Here is a 23,049-nt window from a genome sequence, read left to right as displayed (position 1 = left end):
CAGATTTCTTTAATTTACTACAGCAGCATTTATTTATCATGTAACGACTGATTTCGAAATTGCACTTCTTTTTTTTCTAATATTAAGATATCTCAAGAACTAAAAGTGTAGTTAAACTTTTTTACACTGACAGAGTTTGACATCTCTGCGCTATAGGATAACAGTGCAGAGCCCTTTCCCCCTTTCCACGCTTTTATTTTGAAGTCTCCACATTTCCGGTGTTTTCCTGGTACTGGTACTTCCGGGAACCAGCTTATCGCGGCCAGCTTTGGGTTCAAGTTACAGCTCCAGGCTGCCGCCGAGCTGTTTTTATGACAGCCGGGCAGAAGCTCCTCCGGTCACCGTGATAGCAGGCCTCTATTCCGGCTTGTTGGACCCCAGAGAGGGGCAGAGGAAATGACTTTTCTGCGGAGCTTTTAGAGAGTTTTCCTTCTGCCCTCCTGAAGTGAACCGTTGACTTGTCACCATGAGAAGTCGGAGCAACTCGGGCGTTAAATTGGACAACTATGCCCGGATAGTGCAGCAGACTATCCTGCGGCACCAAGTGAGTGTGAAGCGTTGTTGTTTCACAGCATTTTAGCGAACTTTAGCTTTAAAATACACACTTAGGCGGTGTCATGTGTGCAGGCAGTGTTAGCTGCTCCGCTGCGAGATAAACTCGGATGTTTTCATGCATGCAGGAGGTGAGGCAGGGCGATATTTCGCAAGGCTGCAGACCTCTTTGAATCACACACACACTTTCCCTGAAGTGTGTGTGTGGCAGTGAGTGTGCAGCTGTGAGTGCAATGGAGGTCTTTGATGCACTGGGGAAGTTTTTGCCATTTTATTTCAACGTCTTCTGAAGAGGCCAAAAGTATGCGGACATGTTAAGTTTTACATCCTCTTGCAGGTGCGGTTTCAGAGTGTTTTAAATGGGGTGGCCCACGGGACATTACAGTGTTTGATTAGAAATAAAGACAAACGTTTAAATTTGAATCAATATTACATAAAAACTCTGGGGGCGATAGTCTGGTCTTAAATGCAAAAGAAGCTTGAAGTATTTAATGTAAAAGTACCCATGTAAGTGCTTCATTCAGGCAAATGGGGGTAGAGGGGGTCGATTTCATAACTCCTCCAGTATGCATGTCCAAGTATCCTCCTGCAAGGTATTGAACCCCTAATCAGAGTGAGCGTGTGTATGAATATTAGACAAGGCCCTTTATTCAATGGGGGTTGTTAGAGTAACATTTCACATATGGTGGGTGGCCAGTCATATTTTACAGGGGGTAGTGGCACCCCAGGCATTCTGTGTGAACATCCCTGTAATATGGCTGTTTGAATAACTGCTGCAGTCTCTGATGTAATATTTTATAATTGGGCTGCAGGTGTCGCCCATACTTAGAACGAGTCCTGATTACTGACATTAAGAGACCCCTCTATCATCCTGCATAGAGCAAACTAGTATTGTTGGTATTGTTTTGTTGTTTTATTTATTTTTTTAAGGTTTTTGTAATCATAACTGCTTGAGTTTATTTTCTTGTCCCCTCTCTTCAGTCATTCATTTTTATTGACTTTACTTAATTTGATCAACTTATAAGCAGTACATTAAAAATGGGGGGGGGTCAGTGTGTTTTCCCTGTGTCGCATACACTGGGAGAGAGTCGACCTTCAACAGGAGTGTCATATTCACTTTCACTAAAGGCCACACCAGGCAAGTTCAGACTCGTTGTTTATTAACATGCTTTTAATTAAATTAATGAAGCATGTCTCATTAAGCTGTTTCATGTTCGGTTTGGTCAGTTTATTAGTTTCCTTCACTCATTCAAGCAGAACGATGTTCTCATCATATTTCTATTCAGAGGCTTTAAAACAAACAGCCACCTCAAATTGGCCTGTCTCACAAACCTGAATGTGAGAGCCGCTGGTAGTTTGGGCCATTTAAGGCAACCAAATTAATCTTGATGTTAACGGAAAGTAACAAGCCTTTAATTTTATTTGTGCACATATTTCTACAAGTCTTACCTCGACTGTTTCACATGCTTGAACATGACAAATTGGTCGCTGTGCACAGGAGTCATACAGCCCGATCTGCTCCCGTGAATCTGGCTGCACATAAACATGAAATGTGCCTTTGACTTTTGGCTCAGAGAGACATTTTCCTGTGGCCGGAGCCTGCATTCAGTTCAGAGACGCTCTGAAGCCCAAATATCTCTGCTGGTGTGTGGTGTTCATCAGCGTTCCTCTAAAACAGAAATTTGTGGCAAGTGAGTACATGGGCCTCATTTTAGACTCTAAAATATTAGACTCTGGGGTGATCAGACATCTCCCACACTTTGTTTCTTTGAGTTATCCAGCTTATTAATTGGCAACTACAGTGCTAGTTACCTGTCTATGTGCTTTGTGCTATGTGCTCAGATTTGTGTGTGCCATCCCTCCACTACAATGATAACTTAAAATCTATGGCCTGGCCACCTCTGATGTTGTACGATACCTCCCAGCCCACAGAAAGTGTTGAATTTAGTTCTTTGCACAGCCAAAAACAGCACAAATAATCTCGATACCCCTGACTTTGTGCACTGCAGTGTTGCTACGTCAGTACAGGCAACATGAGCTGCAGCAACAAAGCTCAAATCATATTATTGCTTAAAATATCCCAGCATGCTTCAGGATTAACATTTTCCTTCATCTGGGTAAAGAGTAAAGCAAAGAGCAGGAAGAATAACAGCAGATAAACCCTCACACCCACACACCCACACATCTACACTTGTATTGGCTGGTGTGTCTTCGTCCTGTCACAGTTTACATAGAAGCTACAGAGATTAGGGAGTCCTGTTTACTGCTGAAGAGCACGTTGATAAGATCGGTGACGCTTTAGAGACAAAAACAGAGCAAAGGAATTAAAAGATAGTAAAATAGAGGCTGAGTGTCAGGAGAAGGTTAAAGTAGTAAAGCAAACATAACCACTCCACCCAGAAAGGACAGAGGACAGTTCACCTTCTTAACGAGGAAAACACCTGGAAAAGCTTCTGGTAATAGCGCTGTTTTGGATTTTGGAGTTTATAGAGTTTATAAGTTGGAGGAAGAGGGTAAGAAGCCTGGGGAGGGGTGATCCTGGACTGTCTCACTGCTGAGTTTGAAGTCCTGTAGACAAATTCAGTGTGAGGTCACTTTTTGAACAAGTCCCAAGTGGCTGCTTAGCCAGCCCGCAGTTGTATACAGTTCACTGCTCAGATGGATCAGTGCACTAAGGACCACAGTTACTCAGTGAGAGCTGAGGCCCTTGCTGCAGCTGCAAGCTGAGAGACTCTGATATGCGAGTGAAAAAGATCTGCACCAGTTTGTCCTGTTATAAAAGCAACTAAACACAAGCTGTTCCACACACGAATCACTCGGAACCATTCTCACTTTTAGAGCTTGACAACACCTCGCTGTATTTCTGCAACACATTCACGAAACACTTTGAGTGTCATTTCTGTTGGTGATGAAACCTGTGTTGATGTTGAAATCTCTGACAGCCGTACTATGTCTTGTGCATGTGATAAAATGACATTCAGACATTCTTTAGGCAGCAGGTAGCAAGACAGACAGCAGCGATTCACATTTGCTGATCTGAAAAGTGCATTTTGCTGTCAAATAACCTCGCTATAACAGGAAGAAAAGGGGGTTTATGGGCTCTCTACTCGTAGAAAAGGACTTTGCAATGATCCGGTTTTATTAGCAAACACCGACCTTAGGGGAAATGAAGAGAAGCATGCACAGTTACAGCTGTGCTGCTCGTGCAGTAAGGGGAAATGCAGGCTCAGTCTTCAAGATGCTTCAAATACAAAATGCTTCAAATTCCCCTCGTGGGAATAAGAAGAGTTTACATTGACAAAAATGCCTCAACATTTTCTATAATGGTCTTTTTTTTTTCAGAATGGAGGGAGTGTGTAATTGGTTCAGTTTGTTTGTCTGTCAGTCTGTTTGTTATCAGTTTAGCATCCAGTTTTCAATCCATCTTTTACATTTTGTGTGACGGCAGATGTCGATAACAACTCGAGCTGCTTTAATTTTAGTCAAAATCAGATCAAGGCCACACCAAATGGCCTTGATCAAAAACTTTGTTACCCACAAGTTTTTATAGATGGTCTTCAGACTTCACAACAATATACTAGGCTCTGGGGGACATGAGTACCAAGGTTGGCTAAGCATTTGGACTTGACCTTCACTGTTAGTCCCTAAGGTCAAAGTTGACAGTGAGAAAGAAATGTGAAGAAACCATATCCAGTAATATGGATATGAAAGGGTATCGTGAGAGCTGTAGCACACACTTTTTATTTTTTCAGTACATTACCCTACGACAGGGGTCTCCAACTCCAGGCCTCGAGGGCCGGTGTCCTGCAGGTTTTAGATATAACCGTGGGTCAACACACCTGAGTCACATGAGTAGTTCATTACCAGGCCTCTGGAGAACTTCAAGACATGTTGAGGAGGTCATTTAGCCATTTGAATCAGCTGTGTTGGATCAAGGACACATCTAAAACCTGCAGGACACCGGCCCTCGAGGCCTGGAGTTGGAGACCCCTGCCCTACGACATCACAATGACACCATTAACCTCCTATAAGTTCTTCCTCTGTTCCTCAACAAGCTCCATCGTCAACATCCTTTGTCCAATATATCCTCCATCTCTCATCATGTCCAAACCATCTCAGCCTCACCTCTCCAACCTTGTCTCCAGACTGCTCAACCTGAGCTGTCCCTCTGATGTAACCCTGTCTATTTTTAGTCATTCCCAATGAAACGTACAATAAGTTGGTTGCATAAGTGTACACACTGGGGTAAAAGTTTATCAGCATAGCAATCTTGACTTTGCAATATTTGCCCCGTCTTTCTTGCCAAAGTGCTCCGAATCTGTCCGATTGTGTTGGCCTCTCTTCTGTGCAGCCCTTTGTAACCTGCAAAGGGCTGCACAGAAAACACGTTTTATCCACTGCATGTCCAATAATCCAATCTTGACTTCTCTCGCAAAATTTACCTCTACATTACAGTGCCTATCAAAGGTTACAGTGCCTGTGACCTTTGACCTCTGCCTGTGTCCCGCAGGATCCGGTCACAGGCCTTCTCCCGGGAAGCCCAGATCATCCTGACGCCTGGGTCCGTGACAATGTTTACAGCATCGTGTCCGTGTGGGCGCTCAGTCTGGCCTACAGGAAGAACGCCGACCGGGACGAAGACAAAGCGAAGGCCTACGAGCTGGAGCAGGTAGGTGTGCGCCTGTGGGTGGAGAGCGTTGAGGTCAAGAGGTCATGTTTTTATTCTCTGACTTGGCTTGTTGGGTTGTTTATTTAAAGATGTGCAGGCTGAGGTGTAAATGTTGACATTTAAACGTCTCTCTGTGTTTCTAGAGTGTGGTGAAGCTAATGAGAGGCGTCCTGCAGTGCATAATGAGGCAGGTAGGATATCTCCATTCTGTTTGTCTTTTAACTTCTCTGTTAGATACACGTCACTTCCCCTCTCTCTTTAAAAAAAAGACTTTCACCAACCCTGTCAGCTGTTTCCCTACCAGCTTCTCGTTGCTCTCATTGTGATGTTTATTACTTTTATTAAACTTGAACGTGCTGTCGCCAGATTGGATTATTATTATTTTACTTTAACTGCGCTCGCTGTGAGTCTGAGAGCGGGGACGGCTGACTCTAAGTGTGACTGTGAACAACAGCATTGTTTCATCTTCTCAGTCATTTCCACAGTTTATATATAAATGTGAACATTATTGTTTTAATTTTAAATAACATTGATTCCATATTTATAACCTGTGCAGTTCTGTGATTACATTTGTTGGATATTTTAATCAATATTAACATTTAGGAATCATTGCACATTTTTTGGACCTGCTCTTTTCACACACTTTAAAAGAAAAATCTCTCCACCCTTCTTGTTCTCAGCTGGATAAGGTGGAGAAGTTTAAATACAGCCGGAGTACCTCAGACTCGCTCCACGCAAAGTACAACACCAAGACCTGCGCGACGGTGGTCGGGGACGATCAGTGGGGTCACCTGCAGGTCGACGCCACCTCGCTCTTCCTGCTGTTCCTCGCTCAGATGACTGCGTCCGGTAGGAGGGAACCTTTAAAATCCCCTTTAAAACAGATGAAACTAGACTAAAAAGCATTATAGGAAAACCAGAACCAGTGTTAATAGATGTTGTTGTTACCTTGAGTCTGCCTGCATCAGACTCTCTGTTGCTGAAGAATCATTAATATTTTTTTTACCATTTTGTGTTGATTTAGCTGAAGGAGTTGTTAAGTGAATTTTAAACCATGTTGGTCAGACTAAGGCCTCAGTTGCACAGATCTAGAGAGACATTAGTGCCGTACAGGGAAAAATCCCTGACCGGCTGAGGGTTTCTGCCGGTCACTGGGTGAAATTGGTCACAGAGAGAGCCCTGCACCAAAAACTTTGTCAGGATTGCTTTGATCAAGTCGGGTAGCGTTTTATTGTCACCCCAACAATATGCACTCAAGTATACAGTGGGACGAGATATCAGATCAAAGGTGCAAACTGTAAAAATAAAAACGAAAAAATTCAAATATACATATATACAACTATACAGAAATAAGATAAAGTAGCAGATTGTCCTGGTTGCCAGCAGTTTGCACGGAAAGGCCTCTTGACAACCTGTACAAATTTTCTTAGCAACCAGTGGTTGCTGGGGCTGACTGAGGCTACGTCTACGCTAGCCCAGATAGATTTGAAAATGGCGTTTTCGTCTGAAAACGCTCCGCATCCACACTAGCGTTTTCAGTCGTTTTCACAGAGTTGTGCGTCCACATTGAAACGGCCGAAAATGCTTACGTTCCAGTCCTGCGCATCCGTGAAACGCAAGATGATTCGACCTGCCTCATTTCTGTCTGCCGTTTATTTACTTTCCAGCTGTTTGAAACATTGCCGCGAGTTTTTTAAATGGACTAACAATGAGGTGGAGTTGTTGCTGCGAGTAACACAAAAGTACAAAGTTGCAAAAGCGAGTGAGAGTTAAAGAATTTAAAGAAAAGCTATCTGGAGCATGTACAGACTGATGTTAATCTTTAATAGGGCTGTCGAAATTGAGAGCAAACAAAACAACTGCTCCGCTATCTTAGTTTAATTGGTCACATGACTGGATCACATGACTAAAATGTGTCATTGTTTTCAAAAAGTCTGTTTTCGCTGTCCACACTGCGACGCGAAAGCACCTTTTTCAAATGTATGCGTTTTTGAGAGTGTATTCAAAACACTGTGTTTTCCTTGAGCCAAAATGTGTGGACGTAGCCTGAGACCTTCAGAAGTTGGCCGAACATCAGACCTGGAGGAACTCTTATCACATCTAGATGTGAACTTGGGCAGATGTAGATTTGAGACGCGTTCTTTCTTTTGGGGGGGGGAGTGAAATCCAGGGGAGTTAAATTTAAAATGTCTTAAATCAACAGGGGGATGGATTCAGTGCGTTTGTTTCCTTTCTTTTTGGGTTGTATTTCTTTGAAAACATCAAAATGGGGGAAGAAAGGAAAGCACAACAGGTAACAAGTAACTAAACTCAGTGAAAATATTGACATTATACAATTTAAAGGGAAAAAGCAACTTTTTCATGCTCCCCTTTTCACAAGGGAAAGCCAAAACTAGAACAAAATCAATGCAGAAAATTCAACGTATATGCTGTCAGTGTTATTTTCTGTGTGGTATCATTTTGCCTGCCAGAATCTAGAAAAATAATTTCCCACAGACCAAAGAGACATCTTCAGCTGTGATGTTTTGTCAGAGAACCTCTGAAACTCCGAGTCTACAGTTGTGTGTGTGTGATTTGCATCCAAACAAAATGATTGTGATAATGTTTTAAATTAAGGTTCCTGTCTTCATTGTTTACGTCTGTGTCCCAGGTCTTCATATCATCTACACCCAGGACGAAGTGGACGTAGTTCAGAATCTCATGTTCTACATTGAGGCGGCTTACAAAGTGGCCGTAAGTCAACTTTATTCTTTTCCAGCTAAACAGAAAATGACTGCTTCTTGTTGTATTCATTCTGTCTTGTTTCTATTTTCCCTCAGGATTATGGGATGTGGGAAAGAGGAGACAAAACCAACCAGGGCATCACCGAGCTGAACGCCAGCTCTATCGGCATGGCCAAGGTTGGCACAGACACACAAACATGCAGTAAACGCAGACATCTACGACACTTTAACAAGCTCGGGGGGACAAAATAAGTGAGAGCAGAGCTTCCCAACGCACAGGAGGAACAGGTGCTCCAGTAAAAATGTCTGGCACTGTCAAAGGTGCACAGCGGCCTTTACGCTGACCTTTAGAAGACCCTGACTCCACAGAGCTAAGTGTGGATCACATTCAGTACTGAAAGTATCTTAGCAGCAGCAGCATGTCAGTAAATGTTCAGATAAACTCTATAAAGTCAAATTTGTTCCAGAACAAATTTGCTTTTTTTCTTCTTTAAAAAAAAAAATTCCAACATGTTTTAATTTCATTGAATTCTCTGCAGCACATTTGATCTCAGTCGGTAAAAATCTGCAGTGAGAGTGAAACTTTAAGGTCACTGGTAAACATTACTGTGTTGAGCTTTTTCATGCAGCAGCAGCAGCAGCCGGGCCTGTTCTCTGTGCGTCCGGCTCTGTCCTCATTTGGCATTAAAAGAGGGGTATCATGTTCTCTGTGGTCTTCCAAGAATGGCTTCTCACTCAGAAATAACATAATACTCAGCACACACACACACACACACACACACACACACACACACAGAGTTTAATTTAAGACTTTGAAAACAGGCACCACCGCAGGACCTCTGCTCTGTTAATTATGTAAAGTTAATCTTATTTATAACAGCAGACCCGAGCTGAGCAGCTTTAACATGATTTGCTCCTCAATGCATTGAACCACAAGGTTTAAATTGACCCATCATTTTAAAAATGTAAATAAGCGCCTCTTATTTCCGATGTCCATAAGCTGCTGTTTACCAAACCAGAGTGTATTTATCCACCAACTGTGTTTTAATTCTCTATTTTTCCCAGTGAATCTGCAGTAGCAAAGCCTCTGTAGCTTTTTATTTGCACTGTTCTCATGTCTTTGAGCTAAAATGTAATATTTGATGGCTTCACACAGCAGCACATCACAGACTAACCTCGTGTTGTGGGTCCCAAATGCTCTTTTGTCTGATGTTTAACCCTCATCCTCCATCATCCCTGTGCTAATTAGTTTATATTACCCTAACAGTAGCTCTGTAGCTACAGTCACCTGGTAGCAGATGGAGCCCGACTCCACTGAGCCTCCAGACGTTGCTGGTATTTAGTATTTAGTCTTTTTTTACAACCAAAGTTTTAGATCTTTTAGAAATACTCAAGTCACATCATGGTATAACTTATTTACATGTTATCTGGATTGATAACCAAACTCCATATCTGGTTTGTAGCGCCTGATAAACAGCAGAAATAACTGTAAGCCTCTAAACTGTCAGCGGTGCCTTGTTGTTTGTTTTTGGGAACTAAAAGAGTGTTTGAAATGGTGAATGAAGTCAGACTTGAGTAGTGGACAGTTGTCCTCTTTTCAGTGACTGTTATTAATGAGCGTGTTTGCTTTGTGTCCTTCAGGCAGCTCTGGAGGCGCTGGATGAACTCAACCTGTTTGGAGCAAAGGGAGGACCGGGCTCTTTGGTCCACGCTCTGGCTGATGACATACAGCACTGCCAGGTATGTGCACACAGTTAAATATCAGGATGGGAAGCTCATCGGCTTCCTTTGATTTTAATATATGTCTGTATTCCCATCAGTCCATCCTGACATCCATGTTACCCAGAGCGTCCATCTCTAAAGAAGTGGATGCCGGAGTGCTGGCCATCATCTCGTACCCCGCCTTTGCCGTTGAGGACATAAGTATAGTCAACGCGACCAAGGAGGAGATCATCTCCAAACTGCAGGTGCAGACAAGTTCACAGAGGCAGGGTCAACGTGGCAGACATTTAAGGCTCAAGTTATAGTTTTCATTATTTCTAGGACTACTTATTTTCTAAACTTTGGCTGATTTGTGCGCGAACATTGATTTAATGCAAGTTTCCCAACAGAGAAAACAGCAACTAAAAAGCAGGAAAACATTCATATGGCTGGACGTGTTGTTTGATTTTCTGTAAACTGATTCATTCAAACAATCTGCCACATATAAAGAAGACACTTTACAAAAAAATGTATCTATTGGACTTTCTTTGATTATGCGTGATTTCTCACAGCCGACCAACCATCTCAAAGACAGATCGAGACAGTCACTGAATCAGCTGGTTGTTGTAGCAGTAAACGTGCTCATGAAACGATGTTAAATGAAAGTTTGGATCATCAGCCAGGGCACAGAGGAAGGTTAGACAGGGCAAAAGGTAGTTTTTCCTGTGACAAATCAAATCCAACCAGCTTAAAAGAAACAACTTGTAGCTGAAATGTAGCTTGTTTTATGAGAATATGCCTCGTGCATTTATGCTCCTGAATGTTTGAGGTCACCTTTTTCTTGCTGATTTCCTCTGTCTCTGTTCAGGGTCGATACGGCTGCTGCAGGTTTCTCAGAGATGGACACAGAACCCCCAAAGAGGTAAACAACCTGTAAAGGTCAATGCTCCCTCTGTCTAATTTGTCCTGTCGGATAATCTATTTCTACCTATTTGTTTGGATTAGAAAAAGAAAAAACATTCCACTGCGTTTTGTCTCCTGAAGTCAGTAAATGCACAGCTGTCTGATCTGTTTGTTGCTTTTTATGTGGTAAAACTTTGTGGCTTAAACTCTGTTCACTGTTATGAAGCTCAGTGGCTCTCAGTAGCCCGAGGCCGCTGGGTGAATGCAAACACGTCTGAGGCGAACGTCAGGCTTGTGCTGCTTTGTTGTTACATATGGGATTGTGAAAACAGCATGTTTGGTTAAAGGAGTGTGTCAAATGTCTGCAGCTTTACAGTTTATCTTGTAGTACTGAATCATCTGTAAATGTTACTCATTAATATCTGTCAGGCTCATTTTTCCTCAGATTTGGTTGGGAATCTGAGGAAAAAATTCCAAACCAAAGATGTAAGTTATGGAAAAACTCAAACATTGTGACAGGACAAAGTGAAATTCCTTGCATGGGTGTAGATTTCAGGGGGATACAGGGGAACAGACATGGATTTGTCAGGGAAGTAGAGACAGGGAAGCATTTGAGATAAGAAAATAAAAAACCAGGAAATTGGCATCATACTTTTTTGGGGGGGGGGGCAAAAGTACAAAAGACCCAAGACACTCTTACTTTATACAATTTTCCATATTAATCTTCTTAATCTTACTTATATGTGTGTTTGTTGTGCATGATCATAAAAGTACACACACATGTTTACAGCCTGCAAACAGTTCCTGAGAGAAGTGGACATATTTAGGATCTCTGTTTAAGTATCTGGTTCATGTTGAGAGACGTTGATTTTTGAGACCGTTTGACTCTGACAGAGGAAAGAAGTCAGATCTGGATCTGATTTTTCAAGCACTGCAGTAATCTGAGTCCGGCAGCTGATGGTTTGTACTGTCTCCGTAAAGGATCCAAACAGACTGTATTACGAGTCCGCAGAGCTGAAGCTGTTTGAGAACATCGAGTGCGAGTGGCCTCTGTTCTGGACCTACCTCATACTGGATGGCATCTTTATCAACAGCCCTGAACAGGTAATTTAAATCTCCGAGACTCTGTCTGCGTGTGTGCATCAGTGTTTGACAGTATTTACCTCCTTTATTAACAAAGGAAGTGTTTTGATGTGATCCAGGTGCAGGAGTACCAGGAGGCTCTGGAGGGAATCCTGATCAAACAGAAGGACGGGATACGACTGCTGCCGGAGCTCTACAGCGTCCCCGCAGACAAGGTCAGACATCTTGATGATTTAGAGGCTGATTTTAACTCATTTTTAATGTGTGAGCTACAAGATTCTTAGTTTTTGCCAGTTTATTATTTCTGCAGGCTTAAAACAGTTTGCATTAAATGAAGTTTTCATCACTGACAACCTGAAGTCTGTTCATCTTTAAACGCTGGTTGTTATTTAAGCTAACAATAAACTGTGTCTAACTTTGTCAGCTCTTAGTAGCTTTGGAATTATGTGGTCGCACATACTTACTTATACCTGATGGGCTTGTAAATTATGTTGACAGGTAAATGTACTGGTTATACTGGCATCAGGCCCTTGGGAAGTCCTTCCAGTGTTTGCTCGTATATGTACCTTTTATTGTTACAGACCCTTTGTGATATTGATCATATGCTCATTACATGTACACAGCTGTCAGCACCGAGGCCATTGTGTCACACATCATTTTGCCACAATCACACATTTGACTCGGGGTCTTTAACACAAAAACAAAAAGTGGAAAATCCCAGTTTAAAAATGTAAGTGTGGAGGGTAGCATCAGTTTCAAGTCCACTTGTTTCAACCTGTTCTCTGTTCTCATCTTTAGGTGTTTTAGTTCCTCTGTAGAAAAAAACAGAAACAGTAATCTGCTTCTCTTTTACTCACAGCAGAAGTGATTGAAGTGTTTTCTTAAATGCAATACGCCCGTGCCCATTAAAACGACAGACGAGGAGAAACGACCTCATGACCTCTGGCTTTTAATGCCCCATATTTAAACTTGTTCAGTCTTTCAAACGTCTTTATCCTGTCTCGTGTTTGCTTATTCAAACAGGTGGAGGAGGAGTACATGAACCCTCACACCGTGGAGAGGATCCCGATGGGAAAATTACCCCTGAGGTGGGGACAGAGTCTGTACATCCTGGGAAACCTGTTAGCTGAGGTGAGCTGCTACATAAACGAATGATCAGCTGTGGCTCTGCAGCTCAGATAAGTGTTAATAACAAAGTTACACCGTAAGAGTCGAAGAAAACAAACACACACTTAAGATTTACTGCTAAACGTTAATTTACAAGCTGCAAGTTATTTTGAGATCATTTAGTTTGTCTTGGTGGGTTTTTTTCAGGGTTTTCTGGCGCCTGGAGAAATTGACCCTCTTAACCGGCGTTTCTCCACCATCCCCAAGCCTGACGTGGTCGTACAGGGTGAGTTAACCGCCCAGGTCCCAGTACGACGTTCCGAGCTCCAGATTAGTGTTAATTATTTTAAATGGAGTACTTCAGCTCTTTTAACCACCTCATCACGCACTCACATGCTGATGGTTGCATCAGGGTTAACTCAGGGCTCTGTATTTTGCCCAAGGATAATTCACTATGCAGGTTGGGCAGTAGATGTGAGTAATGTCAGTGATCTGTATGGTTTCATGTGCGTCTCTCCCCCTTCAGTGTCGATTCTGGCCGAGACGGAGGAGATCAAAGAGCTGCTGTTTAAGCAAGGGATAGAGGTGGAGACCGTGGCGGACATCCACCCCATCCATGTGCAGCCCTCCAGAGTCCTCAGCCATATCTACGCCAGACTCGGTACAAACTCCCTGCTGTGGCCTAATCTGTCCCGTCAAGATTTTATACATCAGGCACAAATGTTATGGACTGGAGCCTGCTACAGATTCATGACCCCAGTAAACAGTTTCCTGATGATGTTATGGTCCTAGTCACATGATTTTTTTTTTTTTTTTTTTTTTTTTTTAACAACATGTTAGTTGTGTACATAATGGTACTATTTACAGTCAAATAAACCATTTAAAAAAAAAAAAAGAGAGGGATACTTGAGGACAAGCATACCTTATGATTAAGCCATCGTTACCATGTGAATGTGAGGAATTGTCTGCTTATTGCTTATGATTTAAAAAAACAACAACAACAAACGATGATGGCGGCCAAAACGATGAGCTCAAGGCTTCAAAGTTAATCACAAACTATATAGACTGTCTGTGATCTGAACGCGGGATTTTCTTGACTATTTGACTCTTTTAAATCAAATTCATTATTTTATCTGGCATGGAAGTGTTTGCTGTTCAGGGTTGATGCTGTTTAGTCCATCAGCATTTGCAGTCAAAGTTATGACAGTACATCCTAAATTAGATGAGACTGACTAACTTCAGAAAACATCAGATCTGAAGGACACAAAAAAAGTCAAAGAGTAGAGTGTAGATTTTTATCAGGGGGGATTCATGAAATCAAGTTTAACTGCTTATTTTTTTTGTTTCAGGTCGTAACCCGAGGCTGGGTCTGACAGGACGCCCCTACAGGAGGATAGGAGTGCTGGGAACCTCCAAGTTCTACATCATCAGGAACACCATGTTCACATTCACACCTCAGGTTAGAAAAAAACTACAGAAAACATCAGAATAACACGCAGCTCACTTTTTATTTTAATGGTGGCACGCATGAAGGTCCTGGGTTTGAATCCACCATCTGGTCGGAGCCTTTCTCTGTGGTGCTTACATGTTCTTCCCGTGTCCCCCGTTCTCTCTCCAGGTACTCCGACTTCCTCCCACAGTCCGCAGACATGCAGTTAGTGGGGTTAGATTTATTAACAATGTCCACAGGTGTGAATGTCCTAAGACAGTCTGGCAGCCTGTCCTGGGTGCACCCGGCCGCCATAGGACACCATATTGGATAAGACTGTTTTTACTGTTTCATGAAAAATATTGGCTCATTCTGAATTGCAACATAGTGCAAAAAAGCTGTAATAGGAGCAACACAAGGCGGGAAAAGTGAAAAGAACCAGCTGGAGGAACATTTTGCAACTAATGAGGTTCAATGGCCACAAGTTAGTAACATGAGTGGGTTTAAAAAGAGCGTCTTAGAGAGGCAGTTTCTCTGAGGTAAAGATGTGCAGAAGTTCATCACTGTCTACTGAAGCTGTTCCACATTTGTAATGTTTCCCGACATAAAATTATGAAGGCTTTGAATGTCTCATCATCTTCAGTACTGAATATCCTAAAAGAATTCAGGTAATCTGGAGGAATCTCTGCGCAGCAGACAAGACCAACAGTCAATACTGGGGGTCTTTCATCTTCTGTTCACTGTTTCATCCACATGTGCAGGTTAAAGCTCCATCATGGAAAGACGAAACCATCTGCGCACATGTTCCAGAAACAGTGTCAAAATATGGGAACAGTATTCCTCTCCCAAAAGTCCAGCAGTTCCCAGACATTTACACACCATTGTTGTTCTTTGTGATCATATACTGTGAATAAAATCCAGGTTAAAATGAGAAATGAGATTAATGATAAAATGAGATTTTCAGATCACCCAAATTCCCTTCTGGTGAAGGGAATGACTTAAATAAACTTAAATAAACATAATTTCCTCTGTTTCAGTTCATTGACCATCAGCAGTTCTATTTGGCTCTGGATAATAAAATGATCGTGGAGATGCTGAGGACAGAAATCGCCTACCTCTCATGCAGATGGAGGATGACAGGAAGACCGACGGTCACTTTTCCCGTTTCACAGACGATGCTGAGTGAGTGAGAAGACCTTTTCTGCTAAATGTCCAAATGTACCTGCATTACTAATGGTAGAGAGTTTGAAATGAAATCTTCTTTAAATATTGAAAAAAAAAATGTATTTTTTTACATTTTCTGTGTTTGCATGTTTTCATCTTATGTTTGTGCTTCAGCTGAAGATCATTCAAACCTGGACCCTGCAGTTCTGGCAACACTCAAGAAATTACAGGATGGGTATTACGGAGGAGCAAGGTGAATTTCTTTTCCTTGTTTGCATTAAATTTGAATTATTACATCTTGCAACTTGTAATAAGTTCTGTTTTGTTTTATTTTGTCTTTCTTTGTGCTTCCAATTAAAGACTTTTAGTTTTTCCTGCACAGTAGAGACAATTTAAAATCCTCTTTTATTGATTAATTGCCAAGATTTGCTCTTTTGCTACAACATGAGTGTATAAAATACATCAAACTGCTTATTAATGTTTCCCAGTTCTCATAATCATCGCCTCCTCTTCTGTTCTTCGTCTTTAGGATCCAGACGGGGAAGCTGTCGGAGTTCCTGACCACTTCTTGCTGTGCTCACCTCAGCTTCCTGGACGGTAAGGCTTCTGGCAGCATGGGTCGCCACGACGAAGAGTATGATGGTGATGATGATGAGCGTTACGGCGATGGATACGTGCATGAGTTGCATTATGATGCTGGTAAGAAAAACACTGCGTGGATGGAGGGTGGAGAAGGAATGGTGACACCAGCTGTTTGGAGGGGGGAGGATTCACGTTTTTAAAGCCGGAGTTCACACTGACAGCTCATTTGATTTCCAGGCTTGGTTTGACCATTCCTGAAAATACTCACACAGTCACAGACCCCAGCAGATATTAGCAGACTGACAGTTTTTCTTTTAACATTTGCTGATTTTTGAGTTGCATCTGTGCATCTACATTTTATTTCTTTTTTACCTCATGCCATCTCATTGTCAAATCTAAAATCAAATACCCATGACTTCATTAATCAACACTTCCTCCTTCATCCTATCATCATCACCCATCATCCCTGTGTATCACACTTCTTCCACTCGGGGCTTTGGAGCGCCTTGTTGGGCAACTTGGAATATTTTTCTTCTTTTGCTCTAAATTATTACATAAAACAACTCAAAACTTGAATTGTAATGGACCTTAAAGTGGACCTCTTATGCTTTTCCTTATTTTTCTGTCATATACTTGATGTACATTCAGTTTGTTGATGCTCATATTTAACACAGGAAAGGTTGGTAATGAGGTTGGCGAATATACAAGTAATTATAATGGGGTTTTTTTTGTTTTTCTTTTACAGCACTTTTTAAACATTGCTGCGAAGTTCTTTAATGATCGTCTGACCAATCACAGACATGGATAAATGTACTGGTAGAAGAGCAGCTGGTGTTACAAAGGAAGGGCAAATATGAAAGTAGTGCTGAACAGTAGTCGAGTAGTAAAAGCACTGAATAAATGAATGTATGCATGTGGGGTAAAAGCTACTATATCAGTAAAGTTTAGTCTTTTTGAAGCCTGGAAAGAAAGCCTATCCTCCTGTGTCTATCATTGGGACAGAGGAGGATCTAATGGCTCAGTGCGAGTTGATAACTGGTGTTTATTGGTTTGAAAGAAGGAAAATAAAAACCAGATTTAACTGTACTCTATATTCAGATTTAGTATAAAGTCCTCAAGTAAAATCATTTGCTCTGTTTTAGAATCGGATATTATTGCTTGTAATACAATAAAATTGTAAAATCATTTGCAGTCAACAAGAAAAAAATAAGGTATAAAGTTGCAAGTTGGGGAACTGATTGATCAGTAACCGGTGATTTCATACCTGTGGAGCTTCTAATAAAAGACACTCAGATTGAATGATCCCTTCAAGCCAGAAAGTCAGAGTTCAATCTGAACACTCAATTTAAAACTTTTAAAATATTTAGTTTTTTATTTTTCTGCTCTGCATTAAGAAAGGAAATTAAAAAAAAAATATCCTTATATGGACATTACAGCACAGAAGCTCCGCCCACTGGCAGATTAGATCTTTTGTTTAAGTCCGGGGTGGGGGAACTCCAGGCCTCAAGGGCCGGTGTCCTACAGGTTTTAGTTGTCCTTGATCCAACACAGCTGATTTAAATGGCTAAATTACTTCCTCAACATGTCTTGAAGTTTTCCAGAGGCCTGGTAATGAACTAATCATTTGATTCAGGTGTGTTGATCCAGGGTGAGATCTAAAACCTGCAGGACACCGGCCCTCAAGGCCTGGAGTTCAACACCCCTGGTTTAAGCTTTGCAGCCAATCAGACGAAAGTTAGCAAGGAGCTAAAATGTCTTGCTTCAGAACTGTTGCTGTAGGAGAGTCCATGATTGAAAAATGACAATATGGAAATAAAGTTAATGGGTCCTCTTTAAAAAAATAAAAAGTATATTTTTGACTGTGGTGCATTTAAACGCCTCAAAATCTTAACACGAGTGGAAGAATGAAAACATTAACAGTTTCTGATTGTGTTGTTTGTGTTCACGCACGGCTGGTTAGATTTGCCATAAACGCATGTTTACAGCCTGTTGGTCCCCAAATGCATCACAATTTGCTAGCATGGCTGTGACCAATAAAGTCTTCAGTTTAAAGGGTCAGTTCACCCCAAAGCCTCACCCACAAAAGCCATTATAATTATTACACACAATTGTCACATTTAATGGTTTTTTATGAATATTTGCAATTTGTTTCTCCGAAAAACAGAAATTCCTGTAAAACAATATTAATTTTGTTGTAAACCACCTGAAATGAACGAAGATCTTTTTTGCTCAGATCAAGGTTATTATCGTTAACGAAATAAGGAAAACAAGAAGTGAAAAAACATTTTCGTTAACGGAAATAAAAATAAAAACGAGACTTTGCGAAAAAAGGAAAACTAACTAAAACTGTAATGAGTGTTAACAAAACTAACTAAAATTAACTGAATTTATAGCAAAAATGTGTTTAGTTTTCGTTGATGTGTGTGTGTCACACAATAGTCAAGGGTGAAAATGAAGTTTAGTTTCCAGGTTTTTTTCTTGCTGTGTCTCATTATGCCAGCAGGTGGCAGTACGTTAGTCGAGTCGTCTGTGTCGCTGCTCATGTCAGGAAAAGTCGGGAGAAAGCGCCAGAGTCCAATTTAGGATTACTTTGAATATGACTGTGTTTTGGATAAAGCAAGTGTCTTGTAGTGGAAAGAGACAAATTATGAGGGACATTTCTAAAGGGAAAAAAATCCCACAAACCTTAAAGTGCACTTGAAAAGCTCACACAAGAAGGCTGAGCTAGCTTACCTTGAGAAGGTAAGGGAGCACGCCCAAACCTCATCCCCAGAAACAGAAGCTAACCCCAGGCAAGGCAGCGTGATGCATCCCGAGACAACAGGACTGGGATATCTACACAACTGTGTGAGTCAATTGCCTTCAAAAAGTTTATCAATTCACTTGAACCAAAATTACAAACACCCGGTGCTGCAAGAGTTAATAGTCTCATTGGGGCCAAGATATACCTTTTATAGTTGTCTGGTATCAATGGTTGTTCATCTGCCCTAATTTATTTATTTATTTATTTATTTAAAGAACCCATAGGTGGGAATGTGAGTTGTCTGTCTCTGTGTGTTATCCCTGCGACAGACAGGCGACCTGTCCAGGGTGCAGGGTATGGTAGCTGGAATAGCAACATACCCAAGGATAAGCAGAAGAGAATGACTGATATGATGAAACTGGGATTTTGTTACACTTAATTATTGCAAACACAACTAAAACTATAACTGAAACTAATCAAAACTAAACTGAAACTAATGATTTTCAAAAAAAATAAAAACTAAACTAAACTAGCAAACAAATGGTAAAAACTAATTAAAACTGATATAAAGTTGAAAATCTTCAGTCAAAACTAAATAAAAATAAAAACTAATGAAAATTGCAAAACTATTAAAACCCTGGCTCAGATACTCAACAATAAATATGCTTTGTTCTTTTGAGGTTTGGTGAGCAAACCCTTTAAAAGCTGCGAGTTTAAAAATTAGCATAAAATGCAAAATAGTTTTCAGATGCTTTATTTCTTTTTAGTACTTTATAAAGTTTAAAAAGAAGGACTAATTTAAACTATTTAAACTCAGTTTTAACACTTGTCTGCACAAAAAAAGAGCGGTGAGTTAGCTCTATGTGAGTAAATTATCTCTTTCTGCTTATTCATTTTTCAAAATCTAAATCAAAAATCTTTTTTCTCCTTTCCCTCTCCACATTTCTGTTCTTCTCCTCATCCCACCCTACTTCATTACTTTGTTTTGTTCTCTTGGTCCCTCCCTACAGAGGATGACGACCTCGCGCAGTACCTTGACCACCTGTTGGCCCACTCTGCCCCCAAGAAGCCCAAGCGTCCAATGGGAGGTCTCAGCAGGTTCAAGGCTGCGGCCACCAAAACCAAAGAGATGGTGACTCTGATGAACAAAGCTCAGGACCTCAACATACAAAGTGAGTCGGCGCTTCGTCTCCGACTGACAAACTCGACTAAATCACAAAATTAATAATAAAACTTTGTTTTCTATTTTTTCCCCCTCAGATGTCAACATGTACCTGCCGAGCAAATTGTTTCGTTCTCCTCAGCCAATGCTCAACCTGAATCTTCCAGACTCCCCTGCATCACCAGACGCCCAGGTTCTTCCTCCTTTCTTTCTTTTCTCTCCTCTCATGTCAGCTTTTTGCTCACTTACAGACTCCTCAATGCTCCGTCTTTTCCTTCGTCTCTCCATGTTTTCACTCAAGGGTCCTGAGGCGGGGGTCACAACGCAGAGCGGCATTCCCAGAGACGCCAGCGGAGCCATCGACTACAACGCTTTGGCCCAGCTGCTGAAAGACACGCAGTCTCTGCAGGACCAGGCCGATATACTTTACATCCTCTACAAAGACAAGTAAGAAACACAAGGCTGGGTGTGTTCGACAACACCATGGAACACCAGGAACTGCAGCGAAGTTAATTTTGGTATTAAAATATTAAAGCCTCAGTCACAAAGGCCTAGAGACTGGTCAGCTACCCTCGGCAACCACTGGTTGCTAGGGAAGCGTGTATTTCCAGTCACCGGCAGCCTAGTAGTTGATGGATATTTGCATTTGGGGGTCGCATCAACAGAAGACAATGATTAAAATAGTACTGTCTAATTCAATATCTCTCCTCGTAAATTATATAGGAATGAATCAGGCAGCCTGTGAAAAATCAGATTAAATTACAACGTTTACATTTTTTCCATTTATGTTTCCTATAGATTCAAAACTTATTAACAAGCATCTCTCTCTGTTCGCTTTCTATGTAACTCAAAGGTGTCGAACTATGTCCGGTCTTTGAATGATTGTGATTTAGTAATGGTGACACGCTCACTTGTAGCTCATTTGAAAACTCCTTTGTGTTTACAAGAAACAATGACCTAAAGATAGAAAAGTCTTTACAGGTCATCGGCTGACTGGCCAACTTGTAGAGCTTGGCATGTTTGGCTCGACTGAGCGGAGGTCGCCATCTTGGAGTGGAAGCAAAATAGTGCAGTTTGTTTCCCTTTTTTGTTTTGGTTTGTTTTTTTGTTTATGCATCAGAAACTGTTTATTAAATATTTTTTTAGTCATAGTTTTGAGAGATATTTACAGACAGTGAAGTCTTGTTGTTGCTTGGCTGTTTCTGTGTACGGCTGCGTCTTTGGCTGGCTTAGTTTGTCCTGCGTCAGTCAACCAATCAAGCTAGCTCATCAGTGTGAGTCTCAGGATCAGAAAGAAGTCACCACCCTTGAATCATTAAGCGCTCCTGATTCAGACTGTGCTGCTGTAACATATCAAAACGGCGGTGAAAAGAATGAAAAGTCCTTGCTGTCTTTCCTTTTCAGGGGTATGGACTGGGACACGGGCGTGCACGGTAAAGGCTCCACTGTGAGGTCTCTGCTGACCGATCTTTATGAGAAGGCAGGTGAACTGAAACACTGGGGTCTCATCAGGATGATCTCCGGCATGCTGAGGAAGAAGGTGGAGGAGCTCGACTCGGTACGGTGCAGCTATAGATAACGCAGCAGCGTACAGAAGCTCGATACTTTTGCCAGAGTGGTCAGGTGTGATGTTACTAGTGAATCTTCTGTTTTAGACATGCATATGAAAAAAGTCCTGACGCTACAGTTTTAAGTAAAGTAAAAAAATAATGTAAAGCTAAAATCTATACGAACAACTGGTAGGTCAGTTGTTCATTATTAGTACAGATTTGAACTCTACGAGTGCCTTTAACTCTTCAGTCATTCATCTCTTATCTTCACATATATCGAGTCACAGAGTCCGAAAAGCTTGAAATGAGTTGATCCCAGTTTGTGGTCAAATTACAAACTTCTAAGAAGGTTTAAAGAAAAGCTCCTGAAGTTAGAGTGAAATACCTCTGAAATGCCAACCCTCTGCTATCAGTTGACTCCATTCTGCGTTAGATCTCCCACCAGCAAACCTGGTGACCTTAACTTTTCCTGCTCTTTCCTGATTGGCTGTGGGTCTCTCGGTAGGCCTGCTCTGATTTGCTGGCCCACCAGAAGCACCTGACGATCGGACTCCCTCCTGAGCCGAGAGAGAAAACCATCACGGCTCCGATACCGCCGGACCAGCTGGCGAATCTCATCGACGAGGCCAGCGAAAACAACATCAGCGTTGCCATTCTCACACAGGTGAGTTACCTCCACCACAATCATGTGCTTAAAACCTTCTCCTCTATCTGTCCTTCATCCTTTAAATGTCTTTCCACCAGGAAATCGTGGTGTACCTGGCTATGAGCATCAGGACTCAGCCCAGTCTGTTCAGCGAGATGTTCAGGCTGAGAATCGGTCTCATCATCCAGGTGATGGCCACCGAGCTGGCTCAGTCACTCGGCTGCTCAGGTAAGGCGGGAAGGTGGTTTAAAGCTGGGCTTTAAGAAGTAAATTAATCAATTTTGTTTCTAAAAATCCACGTCCCAAGACTCGTTATCAAGACTCAGTTTATGCCCATAGTGGAGTAACAAACCAAAGATCATATTCAGCCTAAATGTTACAAAACATGCATTTGTTTATTGAACAAGGATGAAGTACATGTTACACTTTAATTTACAGCTGTAGCCCCTGGACACAAAATCACAGCTCTACAACAAAACACCCCAAATGTATGCAAGCAGTGCATCATCAAACTTCTGTAAACGCAATCACAGATCTTGTTCAGCTGCTAAATTTATTGACGTGCGTTAAATGTGAAATATTGCCTCCAATCGTAAAATGTTTTCCTTGGATTTCCCTCCAAATAGTTTCTTTGGCCTCTTTTCTTGATGTAAGGTTAAGAAAAGAAATGTGTGGAAAATGAAGTCTTAATGAAGTCTTCTTTCACTAAACTTTTTCTACAAGGGTTTCTGTTGTAACTTCACTGCAGTTTATTTGATTTAATAACAGCATTTTAAGTTATTTTGTAACTGATTTATTGTCAGCAAAAGATTCATGAGAAGTTGTTAGTTATAGATTTAATTTTTGACCAAGAGACAATATTTAATTTATTTAACTAGATTTTAAACTCAAACACAGCCTGCTCCTAATCAGGTTATATATTAACCAAGTTATACGTTCAGCATAAGTTACCATGGTGATTTAGCCAGATAAAAAGAGTCGGTTTCATGGGAAGGGAAACTCTGACTTAAAGCTCGACAGTAATCTTTCTTCATA

General features: G+C 41.4%; 1 protein-coding gene across 21 annotated transcripts in view; it reads left to right on the top strand.

Moving 5' to 3' along the window:
* Positions 1–232: 232 nt before the first annotated feature.
* phka1a (phosphorylase kinase, alpha 1a (muscle)) overlaps positions 233–23,049 on the top strand; it is a 32,243-nt gene continuing 9,426 nt past the window's right edge. For 15 of the 21 annotated variants that reach the window (XM_013265704.3, XM_013265701.3, XM_013265698.3 and 12 more), the window contains exons 1-24: positions 233–544; positions 5,063–5,221; positions 5,365–5,412; positions 5,902–6,070; positions 7,872–7,954; positions 8,041–8,121; positions 9,586–9,684; positions 9,765–9,911; positions 10,514–10,567; positions 11,530–11,652; positions 11,751–11,846; positions 12,655–12,762; positions 12,946–13,024; positions 13,265–13,399; positions 14,088–14,197; positions 15,205–15,349; positions 15,506–15,584; positions 15,861–16,030; positions 19,667–19,828; positions 19,917–20,011; positions 20,120–20,265; positions 21,223–21,376; positions 21,874–22,032; positions 22,113–22,242. In XM_013265704.3, coding sequence (XP_013121158.1) covers positions 467–544; positions 5,063–5,221; positions 5,365–5,412; positions 5,902–6,070; positions 7,872–7,954; positions 8,041–8,121; positions 9,586–9,684; positions 9,765–9,911; positions 10,514–10,567; positions 11,530–11,652; positions 11,751–11,846; positions 12,655–12,762; positions 12,946–13,024; positions 13,265–13,399; positions 14,088–14,197; positions 15,205–15,349; positions 15,506–15,584; positions 15,861–16,030; positions 19,667–19,828; positions 19,917–20,011; positions 20,120–20,265; positions 21,223–21,376; positions 21,874–22,032; positions 22,113–22,242 — 2,809 coding nt within the window. In that variant the 5' untranslated portion in view covers positions 233–466. The remainder of the gene's footprint in view (positions 545–5,062; positions 5,222–5,364; positions 5,413–5,901; positions 6,071–7,871; positions 7,955–8,040; positions 8,122–9,585; positions 9,685–9,764; positions 9,912–10,513; positions 10,568–11,529; positions 11,653–11,750; positions 11,847–12,654; positions 12,763–12,945; positions 13,025–13,264; positions 13,400–14,087; positions 14,198–15,204; positions 15,350–15,505; positions 15,585–15,860; positions 16,031–19,666; positions 19,829–19,916; positions 20,012–20,119; positions 20,266–21,222; positions 21,377–21,873; positions 22,033–22,112; positions 22,243–23,049) is intronic. The other 6 variants (XM_013265710.3, XM_013265708.3, XM_013265707.3 and 3 more) reach the window with 2 other exon arrangements.

The sequence above is a fragment of the Oreochromis niloticus genome, linkage group LG3 (assembly GCF_001858045.2).
Source record: "Oreochromis niloticus isolate F11D_XX linkage group LG3, O_niloticus_UMD_NMBU, whole genome shotgun sequence".
In the NCBI taxonomy this organism is placed as follows: Eukaryota; Metazoa; Chordata; class Actinopteri; order Cichliformes; family Cichlidae; genus Oreochromis; species Oreochromis niloticus.
The sequence above is the reverse complement of the archived record's forward strand: the minus strand, read 5'-3'. Positions and strand labels throughout refer to the sequence as shown.